Raw genomic sequence first — 22,702 nt, 5'->3', positions numbered from 1 at the left:
GTAGAAAGGCTTGTTTTGGATGAAGGTGGCATGCCAACTGGTCCTCCAGCTATCTAGGAGGAAATTACCACAAAATCTAAGTCACAGCAGATTTTCATTTGAAAATTGAACCCAGATAGATAATATTGATTCCATTAATGTGTTTAATTTCATTTAGAAACAGAAAATGGATGATATAAAAAGTCCTAGAGATCCGTTGAGTTTGCCAGGTTTTTTGAAAACACACATTCTGGCACAGATAAAATGTGCGATTTTAGCTAGGCAAAGAGATAGAGAAAATAATTTTATTTTAATATTGATTTTTCCTTTAACAACTCATGTTTGTCCACCCCCAAAATTGACATGTTTGCAGATTTTTGAAACATTGCTTTAAATATGATGTGATGACTTTCATTTGTGTGTGAATTTGATCATTTCATCATCACTGATTATTTCCTAAAGATTCCTTGACATTGTTTCTTATTATTCTTGATGTCTTATAGCTTTTTCTCATCTGTGATGATTCTCATGTTTTAGTATAGCAGTTCAAAGTTTTAAAGACCAGAGTATCAAATATTTTTTTAAATTGAGAAACCCTTATGACTGTCATTTTAAAAAGAAGAAATATAAGATAACTGAAATAAATCAAGTTTAATCAATTCATTGTATTAATTTAATGCTCTAGTCTGCAATTCCTTAAACCAATTTTTCTTGGAAGCACATTGTACCTGAGGATGATAGCTACTAGATTCTGAGAGAAGATGCAGTTGATTTAAATAGTTGCTAACAAAACTACATGAACATTCCCACATGATCTAAAATACTTTTTGCCTTCAAATTAGAAGTATGGCACAGCCCTATGAAAGAGAGTGTTAGGAAACAAAGGGGAAGTTTGGAGAACAATTGGAGAAATCACAATTTAATTGATCCTTCCTTCCTTCCTTCCTTCCTTCCTTCCTTCCTTCCTTCCTCCCTCCCCCCCTCCCTCCCTCCCTCCCTCCCTTCCTTTTTTATCAGGTTCCTTCAGGCAAAGTAAAATTGAGGCTACTTAAAGAACATATTCCAGGTAACAAGGTATTAGCAATGTTGAGGTTTGAAAATAATGCAGTAATTCAAATGTGGTTGCAAGTAATGTTATTTTTTCAGCCTTTTGGGAATCTTATAGAAGATTAAGTAGGTTAAAAGAATTAACTGGTGACATTGCCCTACCAGATTAATTTTCAAAATGAGAAAAATATCACCCAGCAGCATCAATCTATCACAATGGTTTCTAATCCGTATTCTATGAATCACTGATAATCCATGAAAACAGTGCAGGTTGTATTCCTACAAATAGAAGTACAATTGCTGTGGCAAAAGAAACAAAGATAGTATCAATAGTAATAGGCGCCTTGGGTACAATCCCAAAACAACTAGAACACCACATGGACAGTGTGAGCATTGATACAATATCTATCAGTCAATTGCAAAACGCAGCTTTATTTGGAATAACTTATATCCTCTGACAATATTTAATATCATCAAACAACATCTGCCTATCTCAATTCCTTGGGAAGGATGTGGAAGGTGGATTAAAATGCAGGTCTAAACATCTCCCTGACTACATGACCAGTCATAATAACAACATTTATTCTTTTTAAAAAGTGTTTTAATGTCCTTACTCAAAATCTCATGAGATTTCAGGTGATAACTTTAACATCTTGTGAGAATTGATACCTCAAGGTTCTATCCGTTTAATTACATGGTAAATTTTGAGGATGCGTAACATTACAGATGGCCCTCCACTTAGGAACACAATTGAGCCTTGAATTTTGGTCAATGAGCACAGTAGTCATTAAACAAGATGCCATGTAACCACTTCATTCAGTGACTGCAATCCCAACTCTCCTAGGTGCAGTCTTTAACAATCTTGTGAGTTGTTAATCAGAGCTGAGGAGAAGGCCCGTTCTTTCCTGGTAAGGTGGGCCAGGGAAAACGGCTGCAAGAACAATTGGCGTGCTTGAATTTTTGGCAGATTTAGGCTCTATTTCATTAGTTTCCCTATGGAGCTGAAATTGCTTGGTGTTCTAGAGGAACAGTTCTCAAATATGGTGAAAATGATAGCAAACACTATCATTCTGGACATGCTGATATTTGCTAATGTTTTCTGTTCTAAAGGAAAGGCTCTGAATGATATGTTCACTAGTATTTTCCCCTGTGGAAGGGCGGAAACAGTAGCAGCTATTAAATTCTAGCAAATAGCAGCATTCTGAAAAGCTCTAAATCAGGGGTGTCAAACTCAAGGCCTACGGGCCAAATCCGGCCCGCAGAGTGCTTAAATCTGTCCTGTGGGGCCACCCTGAAACAGTGAAGGACTGGCCCATGGAGCCCCTGCCAGTGAAAATGATCTCCGTTTTCGGTGGCAGAGAGTTGCAGGAGGCTGTCGCAGCCGGAAATGGAGCTCGGGAGTCCCTTTTCACTGGCAGAGTGCTTGGGCCACTACAAGTGCCCCTGATGAGGGATGTTGAGCTGGCTATGCCTACTCTGGCCACACCCACCCCGGTCCCCCGAGATCAAATACAACCCTGATATGGTTCTCAATTAAAACGAGTTTGACACCCCTGCTCTAAATGGTTGCATTCCACCACATTTTAAGTTCGTTCTTTCACTGCGGGAGGATTTCTGTTTTCTTCAGGAGGAAGAAAAGTCCCTGAGCTTGATGGAGGAACAGACCTCAGATCCAACATGCCTGCCAGCTTCCCCTCTGACTTTCTGGGAAAGCCAACAGAAAAGATTGTTAACAGCAATCACATGATTGCAGGGCACTTGGCAACTGGTTATAAATGCAAACAGATTATCATGTACCTGAAATGCAAGCATATGATGAAGGTGATGGTGCAACATTTTATAATGGCTGGCAGTAATTTACAGGCCATAAAACACCCCTTCTGAGGCCATCTATGAACATTCATTTAACAACTGGTTATAACTCACAGGCCACTTGTATCTAATGTTGGAGTTCTGCTATTATGGGGGAGTGGCCCTGTGCCACAGATCTAGCATATTGCCAGGTTTAGTGTATGTTGTGATCCACAGATGTTCAGTGGACAGTGTAAAGTTCTGCATAAAGGAGAACTTGGAATCCAAGTAACATATGTCTTGATAAATAGTCTGAAAATATTTATTATAATATAAGGTTGCCAAGATTAGAATTTTAATTACTTGGGTTTAATAGTTTGTTGATTTATCACTCTGACATGTATGCTACTTAATTCTAAATAATATTGAGCAGCTTAGATCAAAAACAAAAGCATGAAGAACAAATTCATGATAGTGAAAACAACTACAGCACCACCAGGGGGAGATAAGTCTGTCCTCTTTATTGCCTAGTTACTCATTAGTGCCGTTCATTTATATATGCTTGCTTGCTTGCTTGCTTTAAAAACACATCTACATTTTGCAGTTCCAGATGCATCCAAGCAGCCATTTGTACATAAAACAGCAAACGATGCAGCTACTGAAAGACCCAAAGTGAAGGGCAAGGCATGTGGTCAATGTGAGATGAAGATTGCATTGCTAGTAAGTAGGTGGGAACACTATTTGATTGACAATAAATATACATATAAAAAAAGTAAGAGGTGTCAAATTTATTTTGTATTTGATAAAATCCTGCTATTATTGTCTTATAATGTGTTAACAGAATAAACTTACAAGCTAAAAATTCTCTTTATTAAAATACTTTTGAAATTAATATAAGTTTTGCCATCCTGAAGAACGTTTGACCTTTTTAAAAAAATAAATAAACAAATGCTCTGATCTAGTATACAAAATTTTCCTGAATTACTCCTCCAGCCTATTCTTTAGCTAAATGGCAATGTCCCAGCATGGCCAACTTGCGTGGCTTTGGAATGCTTAAAATTGAGTAACCTAGTTGATAACTATGGGGAGCTGATACATTGGGCCAAAGTATTATGAATGAAACTGCTGCTGAAACTGTTGTGCATTGCATCCTTTCATTTGTGAAAATGGCCTGTGAAATGTATTTAAAACAAACCAACCAACCTGATTCATGCTGTATCTGTGAGCATTTTTTTTTCAGAATATAAAGCTGTTATTTTTTTCAAACAAATATTTATTTGGTTAAATCACAGACATTAGTGACATGGAATAGTTGGTCCATTTGGAAAAGTTCATACACAACAAGCTAAAATGCAATGATTTTTTAAAGAATCTTAGATAGAATAATATATTTATAATTTTCTGGCAAATTAAATCAAATCAGATCCACCTTAGGCATGATGCTAGGCTGGATGATTTTGGGCCACCTGCTCTCAGCCCAAGCTCACCTTACAGGTTTGTGGTTGTGAGGAAAACAGGCCAAAGGAGTAATATGTATTTTTATTGCCTTGAGTTACTTAAATTAAAAAAAAAAAACTTCATTAGCATCTTTATGGTACATGAATCTCATAAGCCACTGGAGGGCTTCATTGTCTCAAAGGGTGATTTTTTTTTATTACTCAGTTTTTGAAGCTAAAAACAATTCTGGTGACTGCAAAAGGATATAGTTCTCTTGTACAAAAAGAGAAAGATTAGTGCCCTCGCAGTATAACCCCTTCCTCACTTCAAATAGTTCATCGGCTTCACAAGTACCTAGCACCTGGCTTTTTACTGATATTTCTTTGAAGATGTTTTCTTATTTAGGGAGCTATAAGTACAATCAGGTAAACTGCAAAGTATTTTAGGATCACAAAGGTATGTGTTGAAGATATTTGTATTTTAATTTCCTTTTTTTTTCTCCCCACAAGGTGTGTTTAGAATGTGGAGAAGATTATTGTCCTAGTTGCTTTGCCAGAATACACCAGAAGGGAGCACTGAAACTCCACAGAACAACTTCTTTGCAGGTATATTTCTTTGGAAAGCCTTGTGTAATCATTGCAAACTCTTCATAGAAGGCATATTACCACTAAATACATGCACAAACAACCATCAAGACAAATTTAGGAGCAGTTTTATCTGTGATGTGTAGAAATCATTTTGGCAGGTTGATGTTCTTACCCTCCATTTTCTCTTACCAATGTTATTATGTAGAAACAGCCCTAAATGAATAAGAAATGAATAAGAATACATACTTAAAAATCCGGGTAGAGAATTGTGTTTGAAGTCCATAACTCTGTTCGGATAATGCAAATAATTATCATTATCTGCTGATAGCTTGTAATGGCTATGACGTTTTTACAGGATAAGTGCATTTATGCAGTAATCTGGTCACATGAGTACTTTGGCACAGCAAACAGCCTTTGTCAGCCTTGGAAGCCATATTTTACTTGGAAGCTTCGAGGCTGCCTGATTGAAAGCAATAAACATACTCTCATTAGGAATATATCACTTTATATATAAAAGAAGTAGAGATCACACCCATTTTTGTATCTTTTCTTGTCTAATGAAAGCATTCATTTTGTGTAACTGAACTATTCAGTTGGTTGCAGTTGGCCTTGCCTTCAGAGAAAACACTCTTGATCTTTACAGAGTTTTCCTTCACCATATCTTATGCCCCTATTCCTGCTGCCATAATGGCATGGGAAAATTGCTTTCCCCACAGTACCATTTGGAAGATAGATCTATGGGAACAAAGCCAGTCATTTAGGTCCTTCTCACTTAATTATCTCCACCATTCATCCTAGTGGATTGGTTATCTGCTTGGAAGCACATACATGTTAGCCGTTCGCATATGATTCCAAATATTATCACATCTAAGTAGTCTTTAGTATGGTTGATTTAATATATGTAATGTAAAGTGAGTGGAGATATATATTTGTGTATTAATCAAAACTAATCATTTAAAAGTGGCCCCTCCCAAGTCCTGCTGTGCTGATTGATCATGACTGCAGTGGGCAGGGCTGTTCTTGGGAGCAAAGAACATTGGCAGAGAATGCAAAAAACTTAGTTTCCCAGTAAGGTGACCCGGGGTACAAATATTTTCCAATTGCCCAGCTAAAGCAAAGATATATTGGTGCAGCAATACAGGAAGATGTCAGAGGCAGATGATCACTTTAGTGATAAAGACATCAATTCATACTCCATGGGAGAAAGCAATGACAACCACTCCTGTATTTTTACAAAGAAAATCACATAAATATAAAATATAAAAGGGCTTCCAATAATAATGCCTTCAGGTTGTTTAGCACTCAGCATGCTTCTGAGGAAGAGCTGAGGATAATGGTGTTTAGGGTGTGGCTAGTTGGAATGTCTAGTTGCCATACAGGAAAAAAACATGGAATGGGACATGGGACATGGAATGTAAGAAGCATAAGCACAGGAAAGCTTAGCACAATGAAAGATGAAATGGCCACAAATTGACATCTTAAGCTTCATCGAATTGAGAAAGACTGGGATTGAACACTTAGTCAGAAGATCGCTTCACTTATTACTCAGGACATGAAAAACAAGCAGTAGTATTGTTTTTATAGCTAGAATCGATATAGCTACAACAGTTCTTGAATACAGTGCAACCAATGACTCAATAATATCAGACTTTATGAACAACTTTTTAAATATAACAATCATTCAAATTTATGCTGTATCCACACTGCATAGTGCTGAAGAAGAGAAGGTTGATGAATGTTATGTTTATCTTCAATTTGAAATTGACAGAAAATGCAAGCAAGATGTTGTGTTTGTGATTCAAGATTGAAATGCCAAAGTTGGAAACATTAAAGAGGAAAATGTAGCGGAATAGCTTAGGAAGCCAAAATGAAGTAGGAGATAAACTTTTCAATTCTCCCACTCCAGTGGTTTCTTCATAGCTAATACTGTCTTCAAACAACCAAAATGATGCCCTATGCATGTTGTCAGGTGGAATATATAGAAATAAAATTGACTATATTCTTGCTAAAAGAAGATGAAAAATCTCAATTATAGCATCAAAGACATGGCTAAGTGCCATCTGGAACAGATCATGAACTTTTCATGTGTAAGGTTGAGTTAAGCTAAAGAAGAAGAAAGCCAACCAGCCTCCACAGCATTATCTTGAGCGTATACCCATCATTTTCAAGGAGAACATCAGAAATTGCTCTGAAGTCCTGAACAAGAAGAACTGTGGAATCAATTAAAAAGAAATTCATAGAAAAGAATGTGAAAAGACACTACACTGCCAGAAATAAGGTAGAAGAGAAGACAAGATGAGGACAACCAGCAGCAAGGTTGATGGACTCAGTGGTTGCACTATTAGAAGATCTGAAAGACCAGATTAGGAACAGATAATTATGGGAAAAATCTACATATGTGGTCACTAGAGTTGACACAATTGACGCTACATGATAAATTAATCAAAATGCCTGCTGATAGTTTCTGGATAAATAGAAAAAACGATACCTCTTCCCATAACTCATGGTTGACTTATGTATTTTATAGTATTGGCCCAATTTTGTAAAATTGGATTATTAAAGAAATAAGAAAATAAACTGGGCCTGTCTTAATTTACCTATAACTGGTCAAATATGGAGGGTTATTTTTGAGTTAGAATAGGTAGGACCAATACTACAAAATTCAATAAAATGTAAACAAATTGAATTGTTCTACTTCTAATGAAGATGTTTTAGAAGCTAGAACAGTATGAATTGGGGATTAGTTTTTTGTAAGAAAGAATTAACGTTTATGGATAAACAAGGATGACAAAGGTGAGCTTAGAGCCAGCAATTAATATGGCTTCGTTCATATATATTGCTACAGCAGAATTTTTCAAAAAAACATGAACAGAACCTATTGGCTTGGTTTATCCATTATACAAAGCCATATTAGATTTATAAAAGGCACTAACTTAAAAGCAAGCCACATTATGGCTTAATGTTATAATCTCAAACTAGCTGTGTCTTTTATAATGAAAAAAGTATACATCAGGATACAAGTAATATTTTTGAAACCAGTACATTTGAATTGTTTTTGTTATAATAATTTATTTTTTCCCTTTTTGCCCATAGGATGCTGAAGTTAGGAACTCAAATCCTTTTTTCATAGACTTCTTTCTTTTGCTATCTGCCAACTGGCAGCTTTAAACATGCTTTGTTCCAAAATGAAATATATTTTTGTAACTGATCCTTTTTCTTTGACTTGCTTCACAATAAAGTTGGCCATTCTTTCTTATTCCTGATATTTTTCTTTTTACAGAAATAATACTGACTTGAACAAGTTTATCCAGGAGCCACAGTTGCATGATTTAGGATTGGCATGCAGTCACCTGCTCTTTATTGCAAAACCAAATATTCAAAGAGCAGTTAAAGGTGCCTCCTTGCATCTAGCAAAAAATGAGAGAAAATTGTATATACAGTACAGAGACAGAATCCAAACACCACCCAGTAGAGAAAGTCCAATATTGAATATAAAAAACAATGGAATTAAACTGGTTGTTTATAATATTAAAGCATCTTCATTAACCCTTACAGATGTCTTAGTGAATTTATATATTGTGATATTTGGACTCTTGGTTCTAATTGTTAGTAATTTGAAGAATTTATTCAAAACATGGAATTAAGAATTCTAGTGGTTCAGATATATAATTTGCAAGGGGTATGCTGCAAAAACTTGTTTGTAAAAATGTAATGTCACTAGAATAACCTTAAATATTCTCCAATTTTAGAATAAAACATTAGCAATTTTTATAATTAGATTTCCCCCCCTAAAATGTTTAATGCTTTAAAATAATTGTGCTTGTGTTACCGGCTGCTTTCTGTGTATTCATGTTTCTAACCTTCTGTTTTATAGAGTATAGGCTATTTATGCTCCCATTTTCCCTTGCATATTAGATTCAATTAGTTACTTCTTGGTTAAGCAGAGCAAATTGTATTGTTTTCTTTGAATAAAAAGCTCAAAACCACATTGCCAGAGCTGATACACAACATATGTAGTTCTTTAATACAGGAATGTTTATAATGATGTATTTTGGGGTAAATATTAACTTGAATCTTTCTGTTTGTTTTGTATAATAATTTTACTTATACTATCTATTTCTATTACAGAGAATAATCTCTGTAACATTAAAATGAATAGTACCTTTCAATTCTTAATATTTAAATTACTTGCTTTTTATTGATAGATTTGTATTTTTCCTTGCTTAATCTTAATTATTCTCTATAAGTTGTGAATTTAAGCAGCCTAGGCTAAACAATATTGTACTTTTTTTTTAAACAACCCTATAATCCTTTGCATCAGTATGGAGTAGGGGAAACTGAATGGAGCTGAGCATTTACTGGCCGGATGCCCTTCCTGATGCCTATGCAGAGTTTGGAGCAGATATTTTTTCTTTGCACCCATGTGTGCAAAGGATTGAACTCACTGCCTCCTTAATATGAGGTTAAAGCTCCACCTCTAGGCCACCACACCACTTAGCATCGGGGTGAAATCAGGGCGACTGAATGGAGTTGAGCATTTACTGGCCAGATGCCCTTCCTGATGCCTGTGCAGAGTTTGTAGCAGATATTTTCTCTCCGCACCCAGAAAGAGAAATAATTGCAGCCTCCTGAATGCGAGGCGAGAGCTAACAGATAACTTTCATATACCCTAGTTAATTGTGTCAGTGAGCATTAGGCAGCCATCTTAATATGTTAAGGAAGGGGGGGAAATGGAAATGTTAGGAAATGGTTGAAACCCTGGACAATAACTGAATGACAAGGCCAATTATCTAGAAAGGATCCAGAGATAGGAAGAAATGACCATGTAGATAAGAATGCAGGCAAATGAAATGAGAACAACCAAATATTAATCTGTAAACTTCTTCTTTACCCGATATCATCAGAATAATGTGTCTATAGTCATCATTGATTATACGGGGATACAAAGTTTTTTTGTATTTGTTTTGAGTTTAATATATGATTTTTTGTTCGTAGGGAAAAGCACGTATCCCAGTTGGAAAACTGGAAGCTGCACAGCAGTTCCTGAACACTGCCAATCCGTTTGAGACTAATGACTTCATAAATAATGGACAGGGGAAAAAAGTGACCAATGCAGTAGAGGATATGGTTGCTGTTCCTCCACCTTCACCAAAAATACCAGCAGATAATACTGAGGTAGTCTATGATGTTTGAAGCCAGAAAGTTGTGATCTTAAAAGTAGAGACACTTCTATGACATAATCATAACCAAAATTTACTTATTCAGGATGTAGTCTAATCAAAGCAACTTGGGGAAAATTCTTGAAAGAAAATAACTTGCTTTTCTATTTGTTGTTGGACAGTTGAATAATATTAGATATTTGAGTTAATATGTAATATTTTCCTAATTTTTTAAAATCCATGCTTCAGGGTTATCCTGGAAAAAAAATCCATTTTTTTTTCTAAAGTTTTATCTGTTAAATTTGGGAAATTGCATATAATGTTTCACATGTTTGGTTCCTTTCCTCTGTTAATTTTGTCATTGCATTATAACATGTGAATAAAGGTAGTCCTCAATTTACAATCATTTGCATAGTGAACATTTGAAGATTGGATAGTACGGAAAGAAAGTGACTTACAACTTGTCCTCACGCTTATGTCTGTCTCAGGATTCATAGGGTCATATCAACAATTTTGGGTGCTTGGCAAATGGCAAGTATGTATAACAGTTGCAGTATTTCAGGGTTATGTGATTGTCATTTTTGACTTTCCCAGCAAACTTCTGATAAGTAAAGTGAGTGAGGGATGCCAGATTTGCTTAATGATAACATGAATCACTTAACTGTAGAGATTTGTTTAATAACTATGGCAAAAGGATCATAAAATTGAGCATGACTCACTTAACAACCACCTTGCTTAGCACAGACATGATATTCTTCCGATTAAAATCAGAATTCCGATTTTTGGGGGAATCGCCCCCCCCCCCACCCTTCCCCCCACCCTTCTTCTCCTCCTTCCCCTCCCCTTGGAGGCCCCCTGAGTCAGGAGTCCAGTCCCGCACGGCTCCAGTCCCGCGTTGCCTCGGGAAGGGAAAGGCAAAAAGGAAGAGCTGCGGCGGCACTTTGCAACGGCAGCAGCGGCACCAGAGGCTCAGGCACAGCGGCTCCCGGTTTTGCCTTTCCCTTCCCGAGGCAACGCGGGACTGGAGCCGCGCCGGCGGTAGCAACTCCTGACATCCCCAGCCGGACACCTGAGCGGAGCCTGGGCGGTGCGAGCGGAGGCTGCTGAGCGGCAGGAAAAGGGAGCTGGGCAGTCACAGACCAGCCGTCTCTCCGTCTGATGGCCTCGGCCGAATCTCTGCCTCCCAGCGCGCTTGGTTCTCCGCCCGCAGGCTTCCCGGCCCCTTGCCAAGCGGGTTTTCCGCCCCAGCCCGGCAGGGCCCTCGCTGCCTTTCCCTCGCCTGGCCGGCTGAGCTCCTTGGCAACCCGGCTGCCTCATGCCGAGAAGCGCTCTGCCAGGCGGGGACCACGCGGCGCAAGGCAACACGCCACCGCCTGGCCCTGGCGAGGGAAAGCAGCGGGCGCTCCCTGGGCGGCGGCCTCGGCCACGCCACCAGGGAAGCGGCTGCCCAGCTCCGGAGCTGATCCACACCTGACCGGCTGGAAAGGAAGGGTGTGTAGCGTTGGTGTTGTGTGTGCGATTTCTTGGTGCGCGGCGCGGTGTCTCTTGGCCGGCCCCGATTTTTTTTTCAGAGGGGAATATCATGCCTGTTAGCAGCAAAAGTTCTAGTTCCAACTATAGTAGTAAGTCAAGGACTACCTGTGGTACCTTACATATGATTTGCATGTGTGTTGTTAAGGATGAGAGAAGGCCCAATATTATGGCTATGCCAAGCATTAATGAAATACATTGGCACTAGTGACGCATCCCTCTTTGAACCCAGTAGCTGTGCCCTTAGAAAGAAAAAAGTGAGAACTTCCTTGAAAGATCTCTCTGGTCATCTGTGCATTCAAAAACAATTTTCCTGGCAAAGCAGCTGTGTTCATGTATGTAGTTAGAGATAATTTGGAAAACTCCTTGAAGCAGCTGTGCCAAATTCAAAAGGAATGTATTGCTTCAGTATTTTGAAAACTGGAATTTTACTTGTGCCAGTGTACTCTGCGAAGCATGATTTTAAATGCTGCACACAACCTGTTTTATACCTGGGTGATGTACTCAAAAACAACTAAATTCATTTAATTCAAGTTAATTTTTCAATTAATTCAGAAACATTCTACAGTATCTTCTATCGAGGACTGGGCTGAGATTCAAAATGGTGGATTTTTTCTGCAAGGCACCTTTGATGAAAAAGAGTCTGCAAAGTCTTTTCAAGAAGCTCTCAATCAGTGGAGAAGTGGAAATTGTTCCCAGAAAAGTAAAGAAGAACGTTCCTGCCAGGTTGGGTCAGGTATTGGCTGTGTTTGTTTTGTACAGCAAAACTTTTTGAAAAACTAGCATAAAAGTTCGACATTATTTTTAATCTAAAAGTAGGAGATGGTTGCATCTTTTCCTGGACATGAAAACAGTAACAAATTGCCCCGTGTTCTTCAAGTGCTATGCTTGTTTTTCTGTCTCTCTCTTTTTGTATGCAATGCAAAATTACCATTCACATATTTAATCAGCCATTTTACTGTTTCACCTTTTTTTAAAAATCAGTACCTCTGTGCTGATATTCTTCCTGGGGCCGCAGGGAGCTTGTTTACCAAGCCTTAATGGAATTTCTGTGAAAAGAGCTTATGATCGTGGCAGTATTGATTTTATGAGTTGCATGTTATTCTAGTGAATATTAATATTCTGGATTATTTTTGAAGGATTTTATTTAAATATTCCACAGATTCTGTTATTATTCTACAGTGAATATTGACAATCAGATAAACACAAATAAACATTCTGTTACGTTTGGTAGGTATGTAATAAAACCAGGAGAAATGGATAGAAATGCATACACTAATTCAGAATATTTTTAACGACTATAAAGTATAATTGAAACCAGAGCCTTTTCTTTTGGATCTCATGGACAGACAAGCTAGGAAAGAAGCATTTGTTGCTAGTGTGACAGTTGTTAAATGAGTTTTGTCCCATCCACATATCAGTTGTTAGGTAAATCACTGCAGTTGTTCAGTTAGGAATATGGCTCTTGAAGAGAATTTGGCTTCTACATTGATTTTGCTTGTCAGAAGATTACAAAAGGTGATCAAATGTCCCTGGGACATTGTCATAAATATGAATCAATTGCCAAGTGTCTGAATTTTGATCACATGTCCATGGGGATGCTGGAACAGTCGTAAATGTGAAAAACAGTCACTTTTTTCAGTGCTGTTGTAACTTCAAATATTAATTAACTGTTATAAGTTGAGGTCCACATGTACACACACACACACACACACACACACACACACACACACACACGCATATGGGTCAACTGCAGAAAATTCATTATATGCTCAAAACTGAAAAGGTTCAACATTACTCAGTAATGGAGGAATGGTTAGTGAAGATGATAGAACTTGCAGACATGGATAAATTGACTTCCTTGATTAGAGAAAAGACATTAACTATATTTATGACTGACTGGAAACCCCTTACAGACTTTTTGCATATACCAGGAAAAAATGCACTTGATGATGATTTTGATGATAAGGTAAAAAAAAAAAACCTAGATAATAGGAGAAAGTGACCTTTTGTTTTTGTCACTGTAGAGTAAGAAATAACCTTGTAAGTCATATTTGCTTCAGAGAAAATTGGATCTACTTCTACTTCTATTTATTCTTTTTCCCAGGACCTTTGTCTTGTTCTTTTTTCTTTACTTTTTTCTTTCTTTATACTAGTTTTTGTTAGTTTTTATCTTCTCTTTAAAACTTTTAATACTTTTTTACAAAATTATAAGCAGGCAAAATTGGTACCTTCATATGCTAAAATAATAGCTAAGAATTTTCTCTTATTATAGAAAATTCAGGTACATGTCAGGTGCAGACGAGCCCTCCAATTATGAAGAAGTCCATTGAAATTGAATTCAAAGACAATAGCTTGAACTATATGGAAAGATTATTAATTAAGAAGCATAGAAGGTATTGTATTGACTGGATTGCTGCAATATGTGTGGGAAACTGCATTTTCAAATGAATCAAACTATATAATAATAATTTAAAGTATTGCTTTGCAGAAAGATAGTTTATCCTAAATGCTGATTAGAAATGAATTACCGTAATAAACACCAAGGTCTTTTTTATTAACAGTTATTCAGTTAGCAAGCAATTGCAATAGATTTCAGATTCTTCATCAACAGAATAAAATAATTGGAATGAATGTTAGCATCGTAAACAGTTATTGTTTGCTATTGAACTTGAATTATTCAGTTACTTGTGATAAAATGTTGATGAGAACTGGAAAACAGTGGACTACACTTCAGTGTATCTCAGCTGTAGATGCTTAGAACCAAATATTGTTTTACTACAAATTGTTTATTATTATAGTTATTTGATACAGTTATTTGTATCCTCCTCAAAACATTCTAGGGCTTACAACAGTATATTAAAATACCCAAAGAAGCATTAAATCTTTAAAAAGTGTTCACCTCCCCAAAAAGCTAATGGAAGAGAATCATAGGACTGTAAAGGACCTTGGAATACCACTAGCAATGGAGCTCCCACAACTCTGGGACGCAAGATGCCCACTGTCTAATTGTTCTCACTGTCAGGAAGTTTAGCCTGAGAGATTGGATATTTCTCAGACTAGTTTTCACCAATTGCTTCCTGTCCTTCAGATGCTTGGATAATAAATCAACCCCTCTTCTCTATGACAGCCCTTTGGGTTTTTGAAGACGGCTATCATGTCACCCTCACCCTTCTCTTTGCTAGGCTAAATATATCTTGTTCCCTTAACCATTCATTGTACCATTTAGCCTCCAGACCCCTTATTATCTTTATTGTTCTTCTCTGTATTCTTCTTAGGGCTTTCAGAATCTTTTTTTGGTATCATAGTGACCAGAACTGGATGTAGTATGCCAGGTGTGGCCTTACTAGTGCAGTATAGAATGGTTCTATTACTTCCACAATCCAGGCAAGCATCTAAACACAAACAGATCCCCCCAATACCCCCACCCCAAACATGCCCCAGCCAGCTACCCAAATAAAATCTAGCTTCCTAATAAATAATTATCAGCCATTCACAAGAAACCAAGCTGCACTAAGAAACCCCAATGCACAAAACACAATGTTGCCAACCAATCAAGAACACAGCAACTCGAAGACCAATAAAAACAGACCTACACTCCCAGCCAATCAGGATGAGAACAAAACCATTCAAATAAAGCAGAAAGGTAAGCAACTGCATTCTCTGCAATCTGTGACTTCAAGGTCAACTCCATGTACACTCCCTTGATCAGGTACTGAAATTAGTTATAGTATCTTGACCACAACATCTACCGGTATTCCAGCAGTTGTCATTGAGTCCACCAAAGGATTATGTGCATGGTTTTTTACAATCCTATTAAGAGCAATAGATGAAACTTTTAAAGCACTATCTTCCTTATTTTCATTTCTAGAGGTCTAGTTGATCAGTTGTCATATAACATAATGGATGAACTAAAACTGAAGGAATCATTGTCAAATGAAATTCCTGATACTTGGAACAGAGAAAAGGAAAAAGAAGAGGAGGAGAAAGAGAAAGAGGAAGAAGAGGAAGAAGACATAATGAACGCTTGTGAAATAGGTTAGTTGGCTTTTCATACATCACTGTTCGTCTAAGTCAAAACCATTTCAAGAATTCAATTAGTAAATTAGCCTTGGAGGAAGTGAAATGAGGTATTAGTTGACTCCAGCATGTCTCAAGGGAATGTTTAAATACAACCAGATATTGTATATCAAACCCTTCAATTTCATTTTAAATTGCCAATCAAGGGATGAGAGATTGTTGTCTGTAAGATCATAGTTGCCTTTTTTGAAGTTATAATTGGGGATTACATCATTGTGATGAATTTTTTGTGTGGGTGTATGTTGAGACAAAAGTCAATCATATTGTGGTCACTGTTGGAAAAGGGTTCCTTAGTTTGTATTCCGTAAATTAAATTCAAACTATTGCAGAAGATGCGATCGAGGCAGATGTTAAGTCTAGTATTGTTGGTTACTAGTTGTTCCAGTCCCAGATTTGTAACAGCATTGTAGAAGGTTGCATGTATGGGTTCAGTTGTACATTCGTTTAGGGTCCAGTTAATATGGGGTAGATTGAAGTCACCAAGAAAGATAAAAGCATGTGGACAGGATGTTGCCCATGTTAGTAGTGAATTTAGCTTGTTTACATGTTCGATGTCATAATCTCTGTAACATAGTAAGAATCGAAATGTGATATTTAAGAATAGTTCACAGATGATGGTCTCAGGAAGAGCAAGCTCCTGGGTAACTTGGATAGTTTTTAGATGTAAGGACTTTTTATAGAAGATTGCAATACCACCTCCTCTATGAATTTCACGATCTGATCGGTAAACATGATAGTCTCCTACTGTGGTAATGGAGTCAGGGAGAGATGCGTTGAGCCAAGTTTCACAGACAAATATGATGTTGAATTTAGCCATATTTAGTAAGAGGAGAAATTCAGGTATTTTATTCACAAGGCTTCTTGCATTGAGTAGCTTGCATTTAAGGCCAGCACTATTATATTATTTTATGAGGGTCTTTGTTTTTCTTTGCTCCTTAACAACATAAAGGCAGAATCTGCTTTAATTTGGAAGCCTAGCTAAAGAAAAAAATCAGCAGAAAAACTAGCTGATGTCTTTTTTCATCCCAAATCCTTTCAGTTAAGAGAAAGCTGCAGGACTGCACTTTACTGCCCTCTGCTGAATGGAGAGCTAGGGATCTAGTCACATTACCTATATGCTTTGTAAGGATAGAAAATGAAGGAAAATACTTTTCTTCCCCTTTTCCATAATCAAAAGCCTGCCAGAGTCTTCTGAGAATCCATCTCACCAAAGGGAAAAGAGAGACAGAATTTTGGATGTCCAGCAAAACATTGTTCTTCAGATGCTGCCACAGTTTAATGCAATTCCTACTATTTTAACCCAAAAAAATAAACAAAAACCCTTGTTATTAATTTAATATTACCAGTTGGTATTTTACCTAGAAAATGTTGTATTCATTAAAATTATGTTCTGCCTTTTTTGTGTACCAGAACTCAAAAGTACCTTTGTATGGTTGGCCAATTGCACAGTGGCAGATAGAAAAGCACTCCAGAGGGTTAATGTCATTGCCCAGAAGATCATTGGTTGCCCTCTGCCCTCTTTGGAAGAGCTTTATAGCTCCTGCTGCCTTAAGAAAGTTCAAAACATTCTCAAAGATCCATCTCATCCTGGGAACCCTTTTTTTGAACTATTACCATTTGGCAGACGGTACAGAATATTAAAAACAAGCACAAATAGGCTGAAAAACAGCTTCTATCCCAGGACAGTAGCTCTTTTGAATTCTACTATATAGTGCAGTGCTGGTGCGGTGTTGTGGGTTGTCAGTTCAATGTGTGGAGTGTGAAGGATGTGTGTTTGTGTTTATTTTCTTGGTCATGAAGTGCACTGAAGATGGTGTTTGATTTTGTTGTATGAGGTGCAATGACAATAAAGTAAACTAAACTAAACTAAAAAGCTCCATGCCTTGGAATATTGGTTTGTCTCCTAATCAGTGGCCAAGTAAGACAGCTGTGTTTTCATATCAAGATACATATTTAATCCATAGTATTTATTTAATTCTATTTATTTGTTTATAACCCGCCTTTATTATTTTTTACAAATAACTCAAGGTGATTGCAAAAATTAATTTTTTATTTCCAGCTATAGAAATTAAAAAGTATTGGGCAGATGTTTTCGAACAAGAAGAGCCTGTTACTGTTCTTACAAGCTCTGAGCCTTCTTTGAAAATCAAGATCCTTGATGATGTGAGTATATAATGCCTGGTTTAATTTGGTCACTTATATGTTAATTGGGTCATTTAGATATTACAAAAGTGTATAATATCTTCCTGCATGTAGTTTTATGTTAATTATTTAACAACTTATTTAACTAAGTCACATCTGTGTGCTGTGGCCACAGCAATATCAAGTAGGACATGTATAGTAAGTTTTTGTTGTTGTTGTTGTTGTTGTTGTTCAGTTGCTAACTTTTCTGTCCAGCTTTTCTGGACGTCATAAACCCTAGCATGCCAAGCCCTCCTGTTCTCCATGGTCTACTGAAATTTTTCCAAATTCATGTTTGTTGCATCCATGACACTATCTAACCCCCTCATCCTTTCCTATCCCCTTCTGTTCTGACCCAGCTCCCAGACACGACAAACCCTCTGTAATTAAATCAATTATTCCTTTATTAGAATCTCCAGCAGCCTTGGCAAAAAGTCTCTCTCTCACACACACGCACACAGCAGGCTAACAAGTCTGTCCAGCAGGGAGATGAATAATTGTCTGCCACACCTATTCGTCTCCGCCCCCCGCCTGCCTTTTATCCCCAGAGCTAGGGTGGGGCTTCACTAGCAGTGGTGGTTGTTCCATCCCAAGGATCAACTTATAGATTTCCACTGCTCTACTGTCCTGTACTTTCTGCGTATCCATGTGTTAGGCACTGGACCCAGCTGTTCCTCTTCTTCCTCATCAGCTACCTCCAGACCTGGGAGCTGTTGACTCTCCGAGGGCTGATGGCTTCCCCCTAGCCTAGCCCAGGCTTCCCTATCTCTGACAGCTCCATTCCCTCTTCCCATTCAGAGCTCTCAGGTTGCCTTGATGTTGGCCCTGACTCCCACACTACCTCCTCATCTGATTCAGCTGCTGGAGGGGCTGGTGGATGACAGTCCACAATACCTCCTTTTGCCCTCAATCTTTGCCCACAATCCTTGTCCACAAACTTTTTTTGTTTAATGAAGGAAAAAGATTATGCAGAGCCAAATTAATCTAGCAGTAGCTAACACAATTTAATAAAGTTAATTATACCACAGGTAATCCTTGTTTAGTTGATAGCAATTAGGACCTGAATTTCAATTTCTAAGCAGTGTGGTTGTGATGACCCAGGGTGGGATACAAAAATAAACACAGTCACAAAAAACAGGTGAAGCCCTTTTATTCCTTCACTTTGCTTCCTTCACTTTGCTAAATATCCTTGACTGGAGACAAAAAACTCCCACACAAGCAGTTACAAGAAGGAGGAAATGCCATTTAAATTATAAACAGTAAAAAACAACACAAACTAGACAAGATAAGGGCTGGAAGACGTCCACAGATATCAGAACACATACTGAAAAGGACGCCAAACTCATAGAGAAACAATAAACTAGAGATATTTCCACGCTTTGTTTCCAGCACTCGCCTGTATGCATGTTCGTCCTCTTATTCAGTTGTCACAGCTGCAGCCCATGAAGAGGATCAAGGCCCTTTCCTCCTGAGTACACCATGTCTCTCCCTTATCCTCTCCTCCCTGCGTGCCCTAGGATGGAGAGGTGATGGGCCTGGGTCCTCCTCTGACTGCCCAGCCGGCCTCTGCCCTTCCCCAGCCCCCTCCACAACCTCCGGAGCCACACTTCCACTCCCTGTTGGCTCTTCCTCCTCTCCCTCAGAGTCAGTCTCCACCAGGGGCATGACAGTGGTGGTGAAACACATTACATCACCATGTCTCTTAACAATGGCCATTCCAGCAGTTTCCAAATCATTAGGTGAATCATTGTGAGTCATTAAGCAACAACCTCATGTGACCCCAACTTTTGACTTTCTGTCAGCTTCCCGGTTGACTTTGCTTGTGGTTTCCACAAGAAAATTGCAAATTGCAATCAAGGAAAGCTGAGATTGTTGCAAATTGAGACTGGTTGCCCAGCACCCAGATCACAATCATGTGACTAGGCACTGGACCCAGCTGTTCCTCCTCTTCCTCATCAGCTAGTGGGGTGCTGTGATAGCTGGAACTTTGAGGATTGATTTAAGGATGAAAATATGTAGCATAATTAAGAAAGTCATTTGGATACATCATCAAATGTTACACCAAATTATTACTTCCATGGTCTACAATAGAAGACAGAATCACCTAGTATTTTATTTTCCACTTCTAGTCCACACATTAAAGAGTTAAAGCTGGAACAATTAAAGGCAATTCTTGTTGAGGCTGTCTATACTAATTACTTACAGTATTTTTTCCAGAGGATCTGGAATGTTTTGTGCTTTGTGATCTATCAAGATAGATAACAGAGAACATTTTATTAAACTCTTCATAGTCTTCATCTTTATGTATCGTTCAGTTGCTTTTGTCTGCTTTTTTCTCATTATTGTCAGCTGTTTTAATGTTTGCTAATGTTTGATAAACATCAAACTATATTTTTCAAAACTACAATGAATAGAATCTATGTTTAGTGCAAACTAATAATTTACCCATCACAATTTTCCAATTAATACAGAGTCCAATTATTTTGTAATGTAATTTGTAAGATAAAATATAATAATATAAAATGTGAAATCTACGTATTTATTTTTATAAGGCTTGTAAAGAAGAGACAGAAGAAGAGTCCACTAATTTTATAGTAATGGAAGCTGGGTCTGAGGAGCTGATATATCATGGGTAATTATTTCAACATAATTATGAACTGTGCATTTTTTAAAGAGCCAGATTATGGTGGTTTGACATTTGGAATGAGACACAGGGAACTGTCTCTGAGAAAAATGCCAACCCTGAGAGAACTCAGGTAGCAGTATTTATTGAGAAAAAACACAAGCAAAATATACAGTATGCATATTCAGAAAACAATGACCTCAACAGGAGATTACTTCACCAGCATGAGAACACACAATCTTGGAAAGTCCCAGATGTTACCTTGCTAGGGTGAGATCATACAGCCACGGAAAGTCTCATGGGAAAGTTTGGAAAGTCCCATGAGAAAGCACAACTGTGTATCTTGTACCTTGAACTTTCACCCATTTTCCTATTCCTTCTAAACTGGCAGAATCAAAACAGAATGAGGCACTCTGAGCAAAGATACTCCTACCCCACCAAGAATGCCCACATCTTCCTAGACTTACTGACTAGTTATACAAAGGCCTTACAGAAAATGATAAAATGATCAATAGGTTATATTACCACATTCCCTCCTTTTTATTTATTCAAAGATAGGGGTGTTTTAGTGGCATAGTACACAGTTCCTCATGACCTGATCCCTCACGCCGGAAGACTGAGGTACACATTTGTAATAGATTAGGAATACATTGAATAAAACAACATAATAAGATACATATAGCAATAATAATAACAACCCCTTGCAATAAGGAGCTAAACCATGATCCATCAGGAAGCCAGGACCACAGACTGTCCCAGAATGATGCATTAAACCCATCGGCTCCAGATTGATGCTGAGCAATACGATCTTCCATGTCCTGAACAGTTTTTGTAATGTTTGGCTCATAATTATGTATAAAAACACAACAATGTGAATGAATTAAAGCACAAACTCCTCCTTGGGCAGCTAACATAATATCTAAAGCATATCCATCTCACCAAAGGGAAAAGAGAGACAGAATTTTGGATGTCCAGCAAAACATTGTTCTTCAGATACTGCCACAGTTTAATGTAATTCCTACTATTTTAACCAAAAAAATAAACAAAAACCCTTGTTATTAATTTAATATTACCAGTTGGTATTTTACCTAGAAAATGTTGTATTCATTAAAATTATGTTCTGCCTTTTTGTGTACCAGAACTCAAAAGTACCTTTGTATGGTTGGCCAATTGCACAGTGGCAGATAGAAAAGCACTCCAGAGGGTTAATGTCATTGCCCAGAAGATCATTGGTTGCCCTCTGCCCTCTTTGGAAGAGCTTTATAGCTCCCGCTGCCTTAAGAAAGTTCAAAACATTCTCAAAGATCCATCTCATCCTGGGAACCCTTTTTTTGAACTATTACCATTTGGCAGACGGTACAGAATATTAAAAACAAGCACAAATGGGCTGAAAAACTGCTTCTATCCCAGGGCAGTATGCTCTTTGAATTCTACTGTATAGTGCAGTGTTGTGGGTTGTCAGTTCAATGTGTGGAGTGTGAAGGATGTGTGTTTGTGTTTATTTTCTTGGTCATGAAGTGCACTGAAGATGGTGTTTGATTTTGTTGTATGAGGTGCAATGACAATAAAGTAAACTAAACTAAACTAAAAAGCTCCATGCCTTGGAATATTGGTTTGTCTCCTAATCAGTGGCCAAGTAAGACAGCTGTGTTTTCATATCAAGATACATATTTAATCCATAGTATTTATTTAATTCTATTTATTTGTTTATAACCCGCCTTTATTATTTTTACAAATAACTCAAGGTGATTGCAAAATTTAATTTTTATTTCCAGCTATAGAAATTAAAAGTATTGGGCAGATGTTTTTGAACAAGAAGAGCCTGTTACTGTTCTTACAAGCTCTGAGCCTTCTTTGAAAATCAAGATCCTTGATGATGTGAGTATATAATGCCTGGTTAGTTCTCTTTTAATTTGGTCACTTATATGTTAATTGGATCATTTAGATATTACAAAAGTGTATAATATCTTCTTGCATGTAGTTTTATGTTAATTATTTAACAACTTATTTAACTAAGTCACATCTGTGTGCTGTGGCCACAGCAATATCAAGTAGGACATGTATAGTAAGTTGTTGTTGTTGTTGTTGTTGTTCAGTTGCTAACTTTTCTGTCCAGCTTTTCTGGACGTCATAAACCCTAGCATGCCAAGCCCTCCTGTTCTCCATGGTCTACTGAAATTTTTCCAAATTCATGTTTGTTGCATCCATGACACTATCTAACCCCCTCATCCTTTCCTATCCCCTTCTGTTCTGACCCAGCTCCCAGACACGACAAACCCTCTGTAATT

The 22,702-nt window shown here is 37.6% G+C and overlaps 1 protein-coding gene across 1 annotated transcript in view; it reads left to right on the top strand.

Annotated features, from left to right (window-relative positions):
• The window catches only part of ZBBX (zinc finger B-box domain containing), a 50,314-nt gene that overhangs the window by 9,483 nt on the left and 18,129 nt on the right, over window positions 1-22,702 (top strand). Inside the window, exons 5-13 of the mRNA XM_026668331.2 lie at window positions 997-1,045; window positions 3,422-3,537; window positions 4,764-4,859; window positions 9,837-10,016; window positions 12,086-12,266; window positions 13,806-13,926; window positions 15,402-15,568; window positions 17,670-17,773; window positions 20,344-20,423. Coding sequence (XP_026524116.2) covers window positions 997-1,045; window positions 3,422-3,537; window positions 4,764-4,859; window positions 9,837-10,016; window positions 12,086-12,266; window positions 13,806-13,926; window positions 15,402-15,568; window positions 17,670-17,773; window positions 20,344-20,423 — 1,094 coding nt within the window. The remainder of the gene's footprint in view (window positions 1-996; window positions 1,046-3,421; window positions 3,538-4,763; window positions 4,860-9,836; window positions 10,017-12,085; window positions 12,267-13,805; window positions 13,927-15,401; window positions 15,569-17,669; window positions 17,774-20,343; window positions 20,424-22,702) is intronic.

This window comes from Notechis scutatus, chromosome 4, assembly GCF_049901735.1.
Source record: "Notechis scutatus isolate UNSWTSFEM ecotype Mainland chromosome 4, rNotScu1.2, whole genome shotgun sequence".
NCBI classification, from domain to species: Eukaryota; Metazoa; Chordata; class Lepidosauria; order Squamata; family Elapidae; genus Notechis; species Notechis scutatus.
Note: the sequence above shows the minus strand (reverse complement) of the source record. Positions and strands in the feature narration are given on the sequence as shown.